Source organism: Cherax quadricarinatus, chromosome 67 (assembly GCF_038502225.1).
Source record: "Cherax quadricarinatus isolate ZL_2023a chromosome 67, ASM3850222v1, whole genome shotgun sequence".
Taxonomy (NCBI): Eukaryota; Metazoa; Arthropoda; class Malacostraca; order Decapoda; family Parastacidae; genus Cherax; species Cherax quadricarinatus.
Window position 1 is genome coordinate 6,852,368 of NC_091358.1, and position 17,641 is coordinate 6,870,008.

At 37.9% G+C, this 17,641-nt stretch overlaps 1 protein-coding gene and 1 long non-coding RNA gene across 11 annotated transcripts in view; one reads left to right on the forward strand and one right to left on the reverse strand.

Moving 5' to 3' along the window:
- LOC138854690 (uncharacterized) overlaps positions 1 to 17,641 on the forward strand; it is an 81,003-nt gene that overhangs the window by 22,785 nt on the left and 40,577 nt on the right. The gene's annotated exons all lie outside the window — the stretch shown is intronic.
- LOC128699648 (fl(2)d-associated complex component-like) overlaps positions 801 to 17,641 on the reverse strand; it is a 139,619-nt gene continuing 122,778 nt past the window's right edge. For 9 of the 10 annotated variants that reach the window (XM_070099372.1, XM_070099378.1, XM_070099377.1 and 6 more), the window contains 4 exons: positions 14,944 to 15,024; positions 5,534 to 5,746; positions 4,764 to 4,911; positions 801 to 961 (listed from right to left, as the gene is read on the reverse strand). In XM_070099372.1, coding sequence (XP_069955473.1) covers positions 859 to 961; positions 4,764 to 4,911; positions 5,534 to 5,746; positions 14,944 to 15,024 — 545 coding nt within the window. In that variant the 3' untranslated portion in view covers positions 801 to 858. The remainder of the gene's footprint in view (positions 962 to 4,763; positions 4,912 to 5,533; positions 5,747 to 14,943; positions 15,025 to 17,641) is intronic. The other variant, XM_070099373.1, reaches the window with a different exon arrangement.

Below are 17,641 nucleotides of genomic sequence, written 5' to 3' on the forward strand. Positions count from 1 at the left end.
CTGGGTTTTCTTCTATTTTCTTTCTTCCTCCGTAAGCCATGCGTGTTGTAAGAGGCGACTATAATGCCAGGAGCAAGGGGCTAGTAACCCCTTCTCCTGTATATATTACTAAATTTAAAAGGCGAAACTTTTGTTTTTCCTTTTGGGCCACCCCGCCTCAGCGGGATACGGCTGGTGCGTTGAAAGAAAGAAAGAATCAATGAAGTAAAAGGAAGGCGGAGTAGAGGTCGGCCTAGGAAAGATTGGAGGGAGGGGGTAAAGGAGGTTTTGTGCATGAGGGACTTGGACTTCCAGCAAGTGTGGGTGGGTGTATTAGATAGGAGTGGAGACAAATGGTTTTAAGGACTTGACGTGCTGTTGGAGTGTGAGCAAGGTAGCATTTATGAAGGGATTCTGGGAAACCAGCAGGCCAGACTTGAGTCCTGGAGGTGGGAAGTACAGTGTCTTCACTCTGAAGGAGGGGTGTTAATGTTGCAGTTTTATAACTGTAGTGTAAGCACACCTCTGGCAAGACAGTGATGAAGTGAATGATGGTGAAAGTTTTTCTTTTTTTGGGCCACCCTGCCTTGTTGGGAAATGGCAGATATGTTAATAATAAAAAAATATAATTAAAACTTAGCACTAAACCCACAAGGGTCATACAGTGTGTGTTCTACACAAAGGGTAGTCAAAAATTAAATTATGATGTCAACACACTTCTGGAAAGACAGCAACTGAGTGAATGTTGGTGAATGTGTTTTCTTTTTTAGGTCACTCTGCCTTGGAGGGAGGTAGACACTGTATTAAAAAAAATGCATAAAAGACATTAGTTATTTATTAAGAATACATTAAACATACAAACAGTATGGGATGTAACATTTAACAGGATTTCAGAAGAGAAATTGATTGCCTGAACAAATCCTTGTCAAGCAGAGGACTATCTCCAATGAGGTCCTGCTTGGGAAGATTACACAGCTGTCGTCTGAAAAAAAGTAAATAATTAAAATGATTTATATGAAGTGGTTAATAAAATGAAAATAAAAAAGTGGCCTATATTATTATTATAACACTTAATTTTTTTTAACACGTCGGCCATTTCCCACTGAGGCAGGGTGACCCAAAAAGAACGAAAAAACTTTCATCATTTAACACTTTCACCGTCACTCATACACAATCATTGTCTTTGCAAAGGCTCTCAGATACAACAGCTTAGATGTCCCTCCAAACTGCAAATATCACAAACCCCTCCTTTAAAGTACAGGCATTGTATTTCCCATTTCCAGGACTCAAGTCAAGCTAACTGGTTTCCCTGAATCCCTTCACAAAATATTACCCTGCTCACACTTTGAAGAATTCTTAAATTCTGGTTTGATTTGAAGAACATTATGTAAAATTTAGTCACTTGTTTCAAATTATTTTCTTCCTTTGATCTCAAATTTTATTTCCCTATTTATAATTTTTTTTTATAATTGGGTGTGGGGTTGTCACAGGTTTTATTCAGAGCTCTGAGGAGGGGTTGTTGAGGTGGTTCGGACCTTAACCCTTTCAGGATCCATCCCGTAGATCTACGGCTTTACGTTCAGGGTCCAAACCGTAGATCTACGTCATGAGCTCAGCTCACTCTGATAAACTGTGAGTGGTACATTTGGGCCTAGATATGAGAGAATACATCTATGTGGTATGTGTGCACCACATAAAACAGATCCTGCAGCACACTGTGTATAATGAGAGAAAAAACTGAAATCATGATTTTTCGATTAAAACAGCGACTTTGCAGTGTTTTTTCGTATGTTTTTTATAGTTGTATTTGCGATTTCTTGGTCTCATTTGATAGAATGGAAGACATATTACAGAAATAGAGATGATTTTGATTGGTTTTAGCACTGGAAATGGCTTGAAACTGAGCTCAAAGTAGCAGAAATGTTAAATTTTTGCCGATATTCAAGAGTAAACAAACGACCTCACACGTCTAATACACGCCAGCTAGAGGGTCTAATATGCATTCACAAATATGGTGATGATATTTATACAATTATTACAGTATTGCATAACAGTAAATCTTCTATTTTTTTGGTGTGAATAAAAATTCATTATGTGAATAAAAAATAAAAATTAAATTTATTTGTAAAGCCTCAAAATGTAACTAATGAACAGAGGAAATGTTAGTTTAGTTCCAGGAATACCTACATTGTTTATTCTGGACCCTATTTTGAAATTGGAATATTTTGAACTTTGTGTTAAATTGGCCAAATTAACAATTTCCAATCACTTTAATTTGTAGTTGAAACAGTTGACTTGGCGATTTCTTGTGCTCAATCGATAGAATAGAAGTAATACTAGTGAAATACCTAAGAATTTGGTTGACTGGAATAATGTAATTGGCCTAAAATGGGAGTCAAAGTCGGCAAAATCGCCAGTTTGTAAATATCGCTGACACATCAAAATTCACGAGAGCATAATTTCGTCAATTTTCCATCAAATTTCGTACTTTTTGTTTTATTACCTTCACAAAAAGATTCTCTACCATTTCATAAGAAAAAATAACAAATTTTTTTTTTGAAAATTCTTGGACACTGGGGCACCACTTCAGATTTGGGCCTTGGACCCTGAAGGGGTTAAGAGGTTGGAGAATAGGTTTGCTATATAATGTGGGAGGAGGGAAGAAAAGGTAGGGGTTAAAATAAGAAAGGTTGGAGGGAGGAGTTAAAGGTAAAGGAGGTTGTGTGTGCTAGGGGCTTTGATATCTAGCAGGCTTCTGTAGGCATGATAGACAGGAGTGATGGCAAGTAGTTTTTACGATATATGATGTAAGTGTAAAGTAAAAGGACACAAATGCAACTAATGTGACATTTTATTGAGGCAATGTTTCGCTCTCCAGGAGCTTTATCAAGCCATTACAAACAATATATGATGTGCTGCTGGAGTGTAAGCAGAGCAACATATGAAGGGATTCAGAGAAACCAGCTAGTCAGACTTGAGTCCTGAAGGTGAAAAGTTCAGCACCTGCACTCTGGAGAGATGGGGATGTTCCGGTTTGGAGGGTCATCTGAACTATCAGTGTGTTTCAGGATAAATGGTGACTGAGTGAATGACAGTGAAAGTGTTTCTTTGTCAGGTCACCCTACCTTGGCAGGAGACTGCCGGTGTTAAAAAATTGTTTCAAGCATTCACTTTTAGCTACCATGTACACATCCTTTCAAGCTCTTTCTGAACCTATGAAGTTCCTCTTCCTAATCTCCTAATTACAGTCGTTTGTAATTATATCCTCCAACTAAACTCACATTAAACATTTGTGTCATCAGCACACATCCTCGTCTAAGCCTCACTTTCATTGGAGTCTATTTCCCTTCTTTTATACACACTATAATAATATAAAATTAAAGGTTAAACATTAACCCTTTGAGGGTCGACAGGCCCTCTCCGAAACTCGTTCTCAGGGTCGGCCAAATTTAAAAAAAAAAAAAAAATTATTTTCTCTTATGAAAAGATAGAGAATCTTTTCCCGATCATAAAGACACCAAAAGTTTGAAATTTGATAGAAAACTTACGGAATTATGCTCTCGCAAAGTTAGCGGTCTCGGCGATATTTACGCATCGGCGATTTTGCCCACTTTGAGCCCCATTTTCGGCCAATTTCACTGTACTAGTCGACAAAAAACATGAATATTTCGCTAGAACTCCATTTTTTCTATCGAATGGGTGCAAGAAACCACCCATTTATAAATTCAACTATCCAGTACAGTGGTCAGAATTTAGCAATTTTGCCAATTTCACACAAATTTCAAAAGATGCCAATTTCCGAATAGGGTCCAGAATAAACAAGAAAGACATTCCTGGCACTAAAATGACATTTCCTCTAGTCATTAGTCACGTCTCAAGGGCCCTCTTATATCCTTTTGCTTTCCACTTTGAATTTTTATTCTCACAAAAAATATAAGATTTACTGTTATGCAGACTACTGCATTAGTGTAAAAAATGGTATAAATATTATTGGTGCACTTGTAAAAGAATATTAGACTCACCAGTTGACGTGTATTGCACGCTTGGCACGATTTGTTTACTTTTGAAGTTTGGTAAAAATCGAACATTTCTGCTACTTTGAGCTCAATTTCAAGGCACCTTTCATTGTAAAACCAGTCAAAATCATCTCAATTTCTGTAATATGTCTTCCATTCTATAAAATGAGACCAAGAAAACTAGAATACAACAATAAATACCATACGAAAATACACTGCAAAGTCGCTGATTTATTAAAAAAAAATGGTCAAAGTTTTTTTTTTCTCATTATGCACTGTGTGCTGCAGGATTTTTTTTAGACTGTGCACACTGACCACATAGACCCATTCTTTCACATGAAGGCCTACCAGCTTTCTCCCACTAGATTTGAGGCCGCTAGAATTTATGAGTACTAGTACGTCAAAAACCCCTACGCGTAAAACGTACTAGTACGACCAAAACCCTCAAAGGGTTAAAGGGTCATACAGCACATACTATAAGAATTACATCATTCCTCTCATAAACACACTTTCCTTTCTCTAAGTATTGCTCACTCACTTCAATCCAAACATTCATAGTATTCATATACATACATTATATCTCTGCAATTAATAGTCTAGTAATCTCATTTTTATGTAATTAAGTATATGTTACTAAAATTTCATAATTTAAGCATAAAAACTTCATCAATTGCTTCTACTGCTGCTAGGTCTTCAACAGTGTAGGTCAGCTATCATAAATTTATAAATTATGTATGGCAAGAGACTAAAAAAAATGGATCATCTCACCTGAGTGCAATATCCTGCCGGGCACAGAGAGCCCTTCTGTTAGGGCCAATACCATCCAGAATTCTTTGACGATCTTCAGCCCGAGCCTTTAATATGCGTAAAACACCGCCCGAGTCAATCACTGGTGGTATTTCTACTTTCTTAGACTCTGTGGGATAAGTGAACACAAGTGATAATAAAAATAATTAGTTACAAGAAAATGCTTACATTACCAAACAAAAGAAAAGAAAGTACAGAACAATGTGTCAGCTCATCACCTCTAGCTGCAGCTAATATGTTAGCAACCATCCTAGTTGCTATGTATATAAAGCATGTTATTATCTTAAGATTAAAAAAAAAAGCTACTGTTCAGTTTCCGTACTTTTATATACACTTTGCTGCTCTGTGTAGCCACCTTTAATTATTTTCTTAAGTATGCCAGTAAGGGGATCGTGATCAGAGGAACTGGATTTATCCTCACTCTCCTGAGATCAAACCTGATTGCCTCCTATTTCCCACATGCTTACTCGATGAAAAAAAAGTTAGTGAATACTGGATAAATATAAAAATAGACATCCCAAAAATTAAAAACTGAGCACAACTCCCTCCTCCTGTCCAAGCTCCTCATCCTTGGAGTAGTCACTTATGCTGAGTGATTTTGATACCGTATTTAGAATACAGAGAAGTTCACGAGTTTTAGCCCCGACATCTGAATATCCAAATCTCAAATTCTTATTTACATAACTCTTCTGTTATGCCAGTGACTAAATGTTACACATTTTAATCCCTACCTGTATCTTCTTGAGTAGCATCAGCAGAGCAAGCTTCTTTAATCTGCTGTAACACTTCTGCTCTGGCAAATTTAGTGGAGACTCCAAGGCGAGCTAACAAATGGGAAGCACTGAAACGCTTGAGAGCAGTTCCAGCTGCCACTTCATTAGTAGCCACTTTGGACGAATCTCGAACCAGTAAGGCCCAATTGATATCCAGTGCACCAGCCACATCTGAAAAACCATCATAGCTATATATTAGCTGCTAAGTTTTTTATTTAATAAGCAAAAATTCCAAACAGCTCCATTTCTGAAGTTCTTCCCTTACGATCATGTTGACAGCAGTCCATTTCAGCTTTTCATATGTACTACTATGTACAGTGCATGCAGTGTTCAAGTTTTCTCTCTTACTTGCTTTCACTGATTCTGGTGTCCAAACATCTAGAGGGTTCCCTAATGTAAATTCTGACAGCCTTCACGTGGAATCTTGTAAACTCCTACACTGGACTGTGAAATTTGTTCTGGTCTATATTCATGGTGAAATCCTTGATAGGGGTGGTGGTGGAAGTGGTAGCAACTTTGACCTTGTTCTGGGCTAAAGCATGGGAAATGTTTTGAACTATGCCAGTGTTTGAAAGCAGTACTTATCTTCTGCTGGACTGTCCTTTACTTTACTTCAAAATGAATTCAATGGCTTATATAGTGGGTACTTTAATGAAAAGGGACATGACACTGAGACTGGCTAATTTCTTGTGTAACATGCTGATGTCTTTAACTCGACTGAGTAGTGCCCTTAATCCTATGTGGGAGCTGCAATAGTTCACACTGGGGAAACTAACAGATGTCTGGACACCAGATTCAGTGAACACAAGTATGCATGTAGAAGAGAGAACATGAACAACACATGCACTGTACATAGGAAATCGCTCATAGTACAACAGAACTGCTTAAACTGTTTAAATATTGTAAAAAAAAAAAATCTTACCTTTCTTAGTATAGCATTTGATTAAGTACAAAAAAAAAAAAAATAAAAAAATAAAACAAATCTCCCTCCAAAACCATTTCAAACAAGCAGAGATAAATTAATTATATATATGCTGTATACTTCATAAAAAAATAAACAAAGCATGTGGGTAATCATTCTTATGTACAGATGGTTCTTGCTTTTTGCAGTAAGTAGTTATGTTCACGAACCAGACATATGTAACAGTCTCATACCTAGCAAGAACTGAATTATGATTATTAAATGGCAAGATGAAGCTCTGAATCCTGATTATTGTTGCTGTTACCTGTACAGGAGGGTCCTGCATATGCATCACCTGTTTTTGGTGTTCCATGTTTTTGTTGGCTTTTAATTGAGCCATTGTTTCACTCACTAGTGACAATCGCTGGTGGGTGAAACACAAACAATGTGGAACACCAGAAATAAGTGCTGTATACATGGGATCCTCCTGTATTACAGTGCAGGAAGTCCTTAACTTACAAACACGTTGGGGACCTCCTTAGACGTAGGGATGCAACAAGAACAAGTGCATGGTTTGAAATTACAAACCCAAATGGGTAAGAAGGATATCAGCAATTATTTTTTAAATGTATTAGTGATAAATAGGCACTTGTTAAAACAATGACACAGTGGAAGAAAGTCTATACAAGGTCAAACGTTAAGAGACGGGACCAAGAGCCTGAGCTCACAACCGACAAACTGAGAAAGTAATAACAAATAGGTAATTACACAGTGGGATGCCTTAGGGATCAATGCTTGCCCCAATAATGTTTTTAACTAATATAAACAACTTGACAGAAGGAATATTAAATTATATGAACATTTTTGCCAACAATGCTAAGATTTTTTTTAACACACCAATCATTTCTCATCAAGAAATTACAATTTGAAACTAAGAAAGAAGAGGTGCTGAAGGGATACCAGAAAATTTTACTAAAGTGTTTGAACAATGGAATGAGCTATGAAGGGAAGTAGTAAATACAGTAGAACTCTACTTGCAAGGTCAATCTGTTCCATGACCTTGCTCGTAACTGGATTTGCTAGTTTGCAGAGTAAATTTCCCTCAATTAAATTAATTGAAATGCAATTAATTTCTTGTGTAACATGCTGATGTCTTTAACTCGACTGAGTAGTGCCCTTAATCCTATGAGGGAGCTGCAATAGTTTACACTGGGGAAACTAACAGATGTCTGGACACCAGATTCAGTGAGCACAAGTATGCATGTAGAAGAGAGAACATGAACAACACATGCACTGTACATAGCAATTAATCCTTTCCAGTGGAATTCTGTGCTTCAATAATTTCGCTAATTTCAACTCTACGGCTTATTTATCTATCTCACTTCATCTAATATGACGTAATAAACAATACAAATGACATAGAAACCTGATATATACTCTAGAATGAATAAAATATGTCATTATATATGTGGCGGCGGTGGCGGCCGACGTGAGTTTGTCTGGAGACAGGACAAAATATTTCTTGAATATTTCGCTATCATCAACTCTACGGCTTATTTATCTATCACAGTTCATCTAATATGAAATAATAAACAATATAAATAACACAGAAACCTGATATATACCCTAGAATGAATAAAATAATCCATTATGTAACAGGTGGAGGCGGCCACAACCGCTCCCTCTATGTTGTGGTAAACACTGCCATCTAGTGACGGCCAAGTGGTCCAAGTCGGACCGAAACGTCGTCGTAAGCTTCTCTCTTTTATGTGCGGGTTATTTGTGTATTATTATAATTATTATTATGTAGTACATTATTATTATATATGTATTATTATACATATTATATTATTGTTCTTATTGTATTATATTATTATACATACTATTATTATTATACATATTATTATTATTATTATTATTATTATTATTATTATTATATTATTATTATTACAATATAAATTTGTAATTTTTATTCACACATAAAATATAAGATTTACTGCTATGCCTTATTGCAATAATTGTATAAATTATGTCAACCCATTTATGACTGCATATTGGAATGAACATTTCTCCTGTGTTGAGTTAAATTTCAAGGTACTTTTTGTCGTGAAAGCAATCAAAATCATATCTATTTCTGTAATATATCTTCCAATCTATCAAATGAGACCAAAAAACCTGAATACAATCATAAAATCCATACAAAAATACCGCTAAGGGGTGGCTAATTGCTGAGAAGTGAACTCCATTATTTATGCTTAAATTTCTTTCATTTTTGGTGTACGTTAAGAAGCATCTTTCCATCATACATTGCCCAACTCTCAATAAGATAATCCAACAAACAAATGAGTTACAATTCCTTAAATCAAGAGCAAGAGCCCCTCACCAGCATCAAGGAACCTGCCTTGAAGTCTGCTCACTTATGGATATTTTGCTCGCGTATGGAAACAAAAAATCAACCCATCGACTGCTCATATTCGGAAAAACTTACACGTGGAAGCGCTTACAATCAAAGGTAATGTAGATGGGATACCAAAAGTATAGTACCACTTGTCTATATAGAAGTAGGTAATCACACGTCACTGTCATTCAATATAATGGTGTAATTTAAACCATAATTTTTAAATGGTGGACCCACAAGCCAGTGGAAGGCCTAGATTAGATGACCAATAGCTCCAGGTGCAGTTCATCGTATGACTAAGACCCATAAGATCTTGTTTCCTGGCAAATCTTACCTAACCTAACTGCTATCATTATAAAAAGTCAGGATGCAAGCTGAAGGCCATTCATAAGAACACTGATTATACTGTAACACTACAGTACCTGGGGTTCCCAGCTTATGAAAACCCAAGTCACGAACATCCTCTTGCAAACGAGATACGTATCTATGAAATATTTAAAGTCTCAGGAGTGCTGATCCAGTTACAAAGATAAGTGACAAATGACCATCCTTTTCTACTAATAGTTTTACGTGAAAATAGTTTGCAAGTCACAAGCAAAGTGTTCATGAGTTGAAACACGAAGAATGTAACACGTAAGTTGAAATATTAACACAACTTCTCGGTTGAGGACCCCTATGTACCTCATACCCAGCATTAACCCTTTCAGGGTCCGTCCCGTAGATCTACAGCTTTACGTTCAGGGTCCAAACCGTAGATCTACGCCATGAGCTCAGCTCACTCTGATAAACTGTGAGTGGTACATTTGGGCCTAGATATGAGAGAATACATCTATGTGGTATGTGTGCACCACATAAAACAGATCCTGCAGCACACTGTGTATAATGAGAGAAAAAAAATGAAATCATGATTTTTCGATTAAAACAGCAACTTTGCAGTGTTTTTTCGTATGTTTTTTATAGTTGTATTTGCGATTTCTTGGTCTCATTTGATAGAATGGAAGACATATTACAGAAATAGAGATGATTTTGATTGGTTTTAGCACTGGAAATGGCTTGAAACTGAGCTCAAAGTAGCAGAAATGTTAAATTTTTGCCGATATTCAAGAGTAAACAAACGACCTCACACGTCTAATACACGTCAGCTGGTGGGTCTAATATACATTCACAAATATAGTGATGATATTTATACAATTATTACAGTATTGCATAACAGTAAATCTTCTATTTTTTGGTGTGAATAAAAATTCATTATGTGAATAAAAAATCAAAATGGAATTTATTTGTAAAGCCTCAAAACATAACTAATGAACAGAGGAAATGTTAGTTTAGTGCCAGGAATGCCTACATTGTTCATTCTGGACCCTATTTTGAAATTGGAATATTTTGAACTTTGTGTTAAATTGGCCAAATTAACAATTTCTGATCACTTTATTTTGTAGTTGAAACAGTTGACTTGGCGATTTCTTGTGCTCAATCGATAGAATAGAAGTAATACTAGTGAAATAGCTAAGAATTTGGTTGATTGGAATAATGTAATTGGCCTAAAATGGGAGTCAAAGTCGGCAAAATCGCCGATTCGTAAATATCGCTGACACATCAAAATTCGCGAGAGCATAATTTCGTCAATTTTCCACCAAATTTCGTACTTTTTGTTTTATTACCTTCACAAAAAGATTCTCTACGATTTCATAAGAAAAAATAACAAATTTTTTTTTTTAAAATTCTTGGACACTGGTGCGTGACTCCAGATCTGGGCCTTGGACCCTGAAAGGGTTAAGCCTGTTAGACTCACTAAACCAAGTAAACACTATATAGAATTTTTTTGAAGTATAATGGAACCTCCGGTCACGAATGCTTCCGATCACGAAGAAATCGGTTTACGGCCAAAAAATTTGCCAAATTTTTGCATCTGGTCACAAGCACATAATTGGGTGCCGAACAAATACAGCCGCGTCGATTTTCACATTTCGCGCCATTTTTTTCGCATGTGCCACTTTTCCCCACTTCCTGTAATTACAACCATGATAAATTAGGATTAGCAATGTTTTATCAGCAGGTAGTGCTGACACAGCTTCTTGCAGTGCCAGTACCCAGCTAGGGCTTGCCATATATGATTTTTGGTAAATATTTTTTTTCTGGGCTATCTTATTGAAACTTGGGCAATGGATGATGGAAAGATGCTTCTTAACGTACACCAAAAATGAAAGATATTGGACTACAAATAACAGAGTTCACTGTTCAGCCATTAGATGCCTCTTAAAACTCTTAGGACTTGTGCAATGTTAGTTTTCAAGGTTTTCTCAGTGTTATTCAAGGTTTTTGCAGTTAGTTTACTATTACACTGTGCATTCTATGGTATAATTAATTACTTTTGTACTTAAAAATCTTAAAAAACAATATTTACATACAGTTCGTAGGGGTCTGGAATGGATTAATCATATTTACATACAAACCAATGGGGAAATTAGGTTCGGGTCATGACCAAATCGGGGTGTGACCAGAGTTTTGGAACAAATTATGGTCGTGATCAAAGGTTCCACTACATACAAATCCACAGCCCTGTAAAAGTCTATGACAGTGAAATACAGTAAGTCCTTGACTTACAAACACATTGGGGGCCTCCTGAATTGTGTATAATATTCACAATACAGGAAGTTTTCAACTTACGAACATGTTGCGGACCTTCTGCATTGTGTATAATAATATATAATAATGATATACAGTGGACCCCCACCTTACGATATTAATCTGTTCCTGAGAGCTCATCGTAAGCCAAAATTAGTGTAAGGCAAATTAATTTTCCCCATAAGAAATACAGTGGACCCTCGCCTAACGAACGCATCGCATAATGTTAAATCCGCCTAGCGATACATTTTAACGCAAAAGTTTTGCCTCGGCTAGCGCTAAAAAACTCGCTCAACGCAATTCGTTTGAGACGCGTCCACGTGCGGCCTGAGCCCGCCTCACTTGTTCCGTGGGTGCCAGTGTTTACAAGCCAGCCACCGCGGTCGCTTCCAAGCATACGATAGGAACATTTCATATTATCACAGCCTTTTTAGTAATTGCACCTGCAAAATAAGTCACCATGGGCCCCAAGAAAGCTTCTAGTGCCAACCCTACAGCAAAAAGAGTGAGAATTACTATGGATATGAAGAAAGAGATCATTGCTAAGTATGAAAGTGGAGTGCATGTCTCTGAGCTGGCCAGGTTGTACACAAAACCCCAATCAACCAACGCTACTATTGTGGCCAAGAAAACGGCAATCAAGGAAGCTGTTCTTGCCAAAGGTGCAACTTTATTTTCGAAACAGAGATCGCAAGTGATAGAAGATGTTGAGACTGTTATTGGTGTGGATAAACGAAAAACAGATAGCAGGAGATAGCATCTCACAAGTGATCATATGTGAAAAGACTAGGAAGTTGCATGACGATTTAATTAGAAAAATGCCTGCAAGTAGTGATGATGTGAGTGAATTTAAGGCCAGCAAAGGTTGGTTTGAGAGATTCAAGAATCATAGTGGCATACATAGTGTGATAAGGCATGGTGAGGCTGCCAGTTCGGACCACAAAGCAGCTGAAAAATATGTGCAGGAATTCAAGGAGTACATAGACAGTGAAGGACTGAAACTTGAACAAGTGTTTAATTGTGATGAAACAGGCCTGTTTTGGAAGAAAATGCCAAACAGGACGTACATTACTCAGGAGGAAAAGGCACTCCCAGGACATAAGCCTATGAAAGAAAGGCCTACTCTGTTGATGTGTGCCAATGCTAGTGGTGATTGCAAAGTGAAGCCTTTATTGGTGTATCACTCTGAAACTCCCAGAGTGTTCAGGAAAAACAATGTCCTCAAGGCTAATTTGTGTGTGCTGTGGAGGGCAAACAGTAAGGCATGGGTCACTAGGGACTTTTTCTATGACTGGTTACACCATGCATTTGCCCCCAATGTGAAAAATTACCTAATTGAAAAGAAATTAGACCTTAAGTGCCTCCTGGTATTAGACAATGCTCCTGGTCATCCTTCAGACGTGGCAGAGCGACTTTCTGCGGAAATGAGCTTCATTAAGGTGAAGTTTTTGCCTCCTAATACCACTCCTCTCCTGCAGCCCATGGACCAGCAGGTCATTTCCAACTTCAAGAAACTGTACACAAAAGCTATGTTTGAAAGGTGCTTTGTAGTGACCTCAGAAACTCAATTGACTCTAAGAGAGTTTTGGAGAGATCACTTTAGCATCCTCAATTGTGTAAACATTATAGGTAAGGCTTGGGAGGAAGTGACTAAGAGGACCATGAACTCTGCTTGGAAGAAACTGTGGCCAGAATGTGTAGACAAAAGGGATTTTGAAGGGTTTGAGGCTAACCCTGGGAATCCTATGCCAGTTGAGGAATCCATTGTGGCATTGGGGAAGTCCTTGGGGTTGGAGGTTAGTGGGGAGGATGTGGAAGAGTTGGTGGAGGAGGACAATGAAGAATTAACCACTGATGAGCTGCTAGATCATCTTCAACAGCAAGAGGCCACACCTGAGGAAACTGCTTCGGAGGAGGGGATAGAGAAATTGAGGAAGTTGCCTACTTCAAAAATTAAGGAAATGTGTGCAATGTGGCTTAAAGTGCAAACCTTTTTTGATGAAAATCACCCTCACACAGCTATTGCAAGCCGTGTTGGCAACCTGTACACTGACAATGTTGTGAAACACTTTAGGAATGTCATAAAGGAACGGGAGGTACAGGCCTCTATGGACAGATATGTTGTGCGGCAGAGGTCCAGTGACTCTCAAGCTGTTCCTAGTGGCACTAAAAGAAGAAGGGAAGTAACCCCGGAAAAGGACTTGCCACCTCAAGTCCTAATGGAAGGGGATTTCCCTTCTAAACACTAACACCATCAACACTCTTCCCTCCTCCCATCCCATCAATCATCACCAGATCTTTAATAAAGGCAAGTGTCATGTAACTGCGCATGTCTTCTTCAGTTTGTGTGTATTAAAATTAATATTTCATGTGGTAAAAATTTTTTTTTGTTCATACTTTGGGGTGTCAGGAACGGATTAATTTGATTTCCATTATTTCTTATGGAGAAAATTAATTTGCCTAACGATAATTTCGCCTAACTTTGAGCTCTCAGGAATGGATTAATAGCGTTAGGCGAGGGTTCACTGTAATGGAAATCAAATTAATCCGTGCAAGACACCCCAAAGTATGAAAAAAATTTTTTTTACCACATGAAATATTAATTTTAATACACACAAACTGAAGAAGACATGCACAATTACTACTCAACTAAGAATAGAATACATGACACTTACCTTTATTGAAGATCTGGTGATGATTGATGGGATGGGAGGAGGGGAGTGTGTGGAAGTTATTATTTAGAAAGGGAATCCCCTTCTATTAGGACTTAAGGTAGCAAGTCCTTTTCCGGGGTTGCTTCCCTTCTTCTTTTAATGCCACTAGGACCAGCTTGAGAGTCACTGGACCTCTGCTGCACAACAAATCTGTCCATAGACGTCTGTACCTCCTGTTCCTTTAAGATTTGCCTAAAATGGGCCACATTGTCATTGTAATAGTCATCAGCACGGCTTGCAATAGCTGTGTTAGGGTAATTTTCATCCATTAAGGTTTGCACTTCAACCCACTTTGCACACATTTCCTTAATCTTTGAAGTAGACACAATGGACTCCACAACTGGCATAGGCTTCTCAGGGTTAGCCCCAAACCCTTCAAAATATTTCTTAATTTCCATACTAATACTCACCCTTTTTACCACAGGGTTGGCACTAGAAGCTTTCTTGGGGCCCATGGTGACTTATTTTGCAGTTACAAGCACAAAAAACACTGGGATAAGGTGAAATGTACCAAATGTATGCGTGGATGCAACCACACTGGCTGGCTTGTAAATACTGGTGCCGAGGCCACACATGGGATGCGTCCCGGACGAATCGCGTGAGGCGAGGCAAAATTTTTGCGTTCAAATGTATCGTATGACGGATTTAACGTAACGCGATGCTATTGTAAGGTGGGGGTCCACTGTATACATTTAGAAAAAACACTAGAATATACAACGTAAAAACTTACTGAATTTTGCCTGGCGATCCTCTTCCAATTCATCGTCACTTATTTCCTCAAGGTGGATCTCCTCATCCTCATCTAACAAGTCTGAAATTCGCAGTCATGAGAAAATTCACATTGGCTATCAAATTATTGATATATATTATATATATTATATATATATATATATATATATATATAACAGGGATATCTTGCTACTCCTACTTACACTTTGGTCACACTTCACAGACACGCACATGCATATATATATATACATACATCTAGGTTTTTCTCCTTTTTCTAAATAGCTCTTGTTCTTTTTTATTTCTTCTATTGTCCATGGGGAAGTGGAAAAGAATCTTTCCTCCGTAAGCCATGCGTGTCGTATGAGGCGACTAAAATGCCGGGAGCAATGGGCTAGTAACCCCTTCTCCTGTATACAATTACTAAAAAAGAGAAGAAGAAAAACTTTATAAAACTGGGTTGCTTAAATGTGCGTGGATGTAGTGCGGATGACAAGAAACAGATGATTGCTGATGTTATGAATGAAAAGAAGTTGGATGTCCTGGCCCTAAGCGAAACAAAGCTGAAGGGGGTAGGAGAGTTTCAGTGGGGGGAAATAAATGGGATTAAATCTGGAGTATCTGAGAGAGTTAGAGCAAAGGAAGGGGTAGCAGTAATGTTAAATGATCAGTTATGGAAGGAGAAAAGAGAATATGAATGTGTAAATTCAAGAATTATGTGGATTAAAGTAAAGGTTGGATGCGAGAAGTGGGTCATAATAAGCGTGTATGCACCTGGAGAAGAGAGGAATGCAGAGGAGAGAGAGAGATTTTGGGAGATGTTAAGTGAATGTATAGGAGCCTTTGAACCAAGTGAGAGAGTAATTGTGGTAGGGGACTTGAATGCTAAAGTAGGAGAAACTTTTAGAGAGGGTGTGGTAGGTAAGTTTGGGGTGCCAGGTGTAAATGATAATGGGAGCCCTTTGATTGAACTTTGTATAGAAAGGGGTTTAGTTATAGGTAATACATATTTTAAGAAAAAGAGGATAAATAAGTATACACGATATGATGTAGGGTGAAATGACAGTAGTTTGTTGGATTATGTATTGGTAGATAAAAGACTGTTGAGTAGACTTCAGGATGTACATGTTTATAGAGGGGCCACAGATATATCAGATCACTTTCTAGTTGTAGCTACACTGAGAGTAAAAGGTAGATGGGATACAAGGAGAATAGAAGCATCAGGGAAGAGAGAGGTGAAGGTTTATAAACTAAAAGAGGAGGCAGTTAGGGTAAGATATAAACAGCTATTGGAGGATAGATGGGCTAATGAGAGCATAGGCAATGGGGTCGAAGAGGTATGGGGTAGGTTTAAAAATGTAGTGTTAGAGTGTTCAGCAGAAGTTTGTGGTTACAGGAAAGTGGGTGCAGGAGGGAAGAGGAGCGATTGGTGGAATGATGATGTAAAGAGAGTAGTAAGGGAGAAAAAGTTAGCATATGAGAAGTTTTTACAAAGTAGAAGTGATGCAAGGAGGGAAGAGTATATGGAGAAAAAGAGAGAGGTTAAGAGAGTGGTGAAGCAATGTAAAAAGAGAGCAAATGAGAGAGTGGGTGAGATGTTATCAACAAATTTTGTTGAAAATAAGAAAAAGTTTTGGAGTGAGATTAACAAGTTAAGAAAGCCTAGAGAACAAATGGATTTGTCAGTTAAAAATAGGAGAGGAGAGTTATTAAATGGAGAGTTAGAGGTATTGGGAAGATGGAAGGAATATTTTGAGGAATTGTTAAATGTTGATGAAGATAGGGAAGCTGTGATTTCATGTATAGGGCAAGGAGGAATAACATCTTGTAGGAGTGAGGAAGAGCCAGTTGTGAGTGTGGGGGAAGTTCGTGAGGCAGTAGGTAAAATGAAAGGGGGTAAGGCAGCCGGGATTGATGGGATAAAGATAGAAATGTTAAAAGCAGGTGGGGATATAGTTTTGGAGTGGTTGGTGCAATTGTTTAATAAATGTATGGAAGAGGGTAAGGTACCTAGGGATTGGCAGAGAGCATGCATAGTTCCTTTGTATAAAGGCAAAGGGGATAAAAGAGAGTGCAAAAATTATAGGGGGAAAAGTCTGTTGAGTGTACCTGGTAAAGTGTATGGTAGAGTTATAATTGAAAGAATTAAGAGTAAGACGGAGAATAGGATAGCAGATGAACAAGGAGGCTTTAGGAAAGGTAGGGGGTGTGTGGACCAGGTGTTTACAGTGAAACATATAAGTGAACAGTATTTAGATAAGGCTAAAGAGGTCTTTGTGGCATTTATGGATTTGGAAAAGGCGTATGACAGGGTGGATAGGGGGGCAATGTGGCAGATGTTGCAAGTGTATGGTGTAGGAGGTAGGTTACTGAAAGCAGTGAAGAGTTTTTACGAGGATAGTGAGGCTCAAGTTAGAGTATGTAGGAAAGAGGGAAATTTTTTTCCCAGTAAAAGTAGGCCTTAGACAAGGATGTGTGATGTCACCGTGGTTGTTTAATATATTTATAGATGGGGTTGTAAGAGAAGTAAATGCGAGGGTCTTGGCAAGAGGCGTGGAGTTAAAAGATAAAGAATCACACACAAAGTGGGAGTTGTCACAGCTGCTCTTTGCTGATGACACTGTGCTCTTGGGAGATTCTGAAGAGAAGTTGCAGAGATTGGTGGATGAATTTGGTAGGGTGTGCAAAAGAAGAAAATTAAA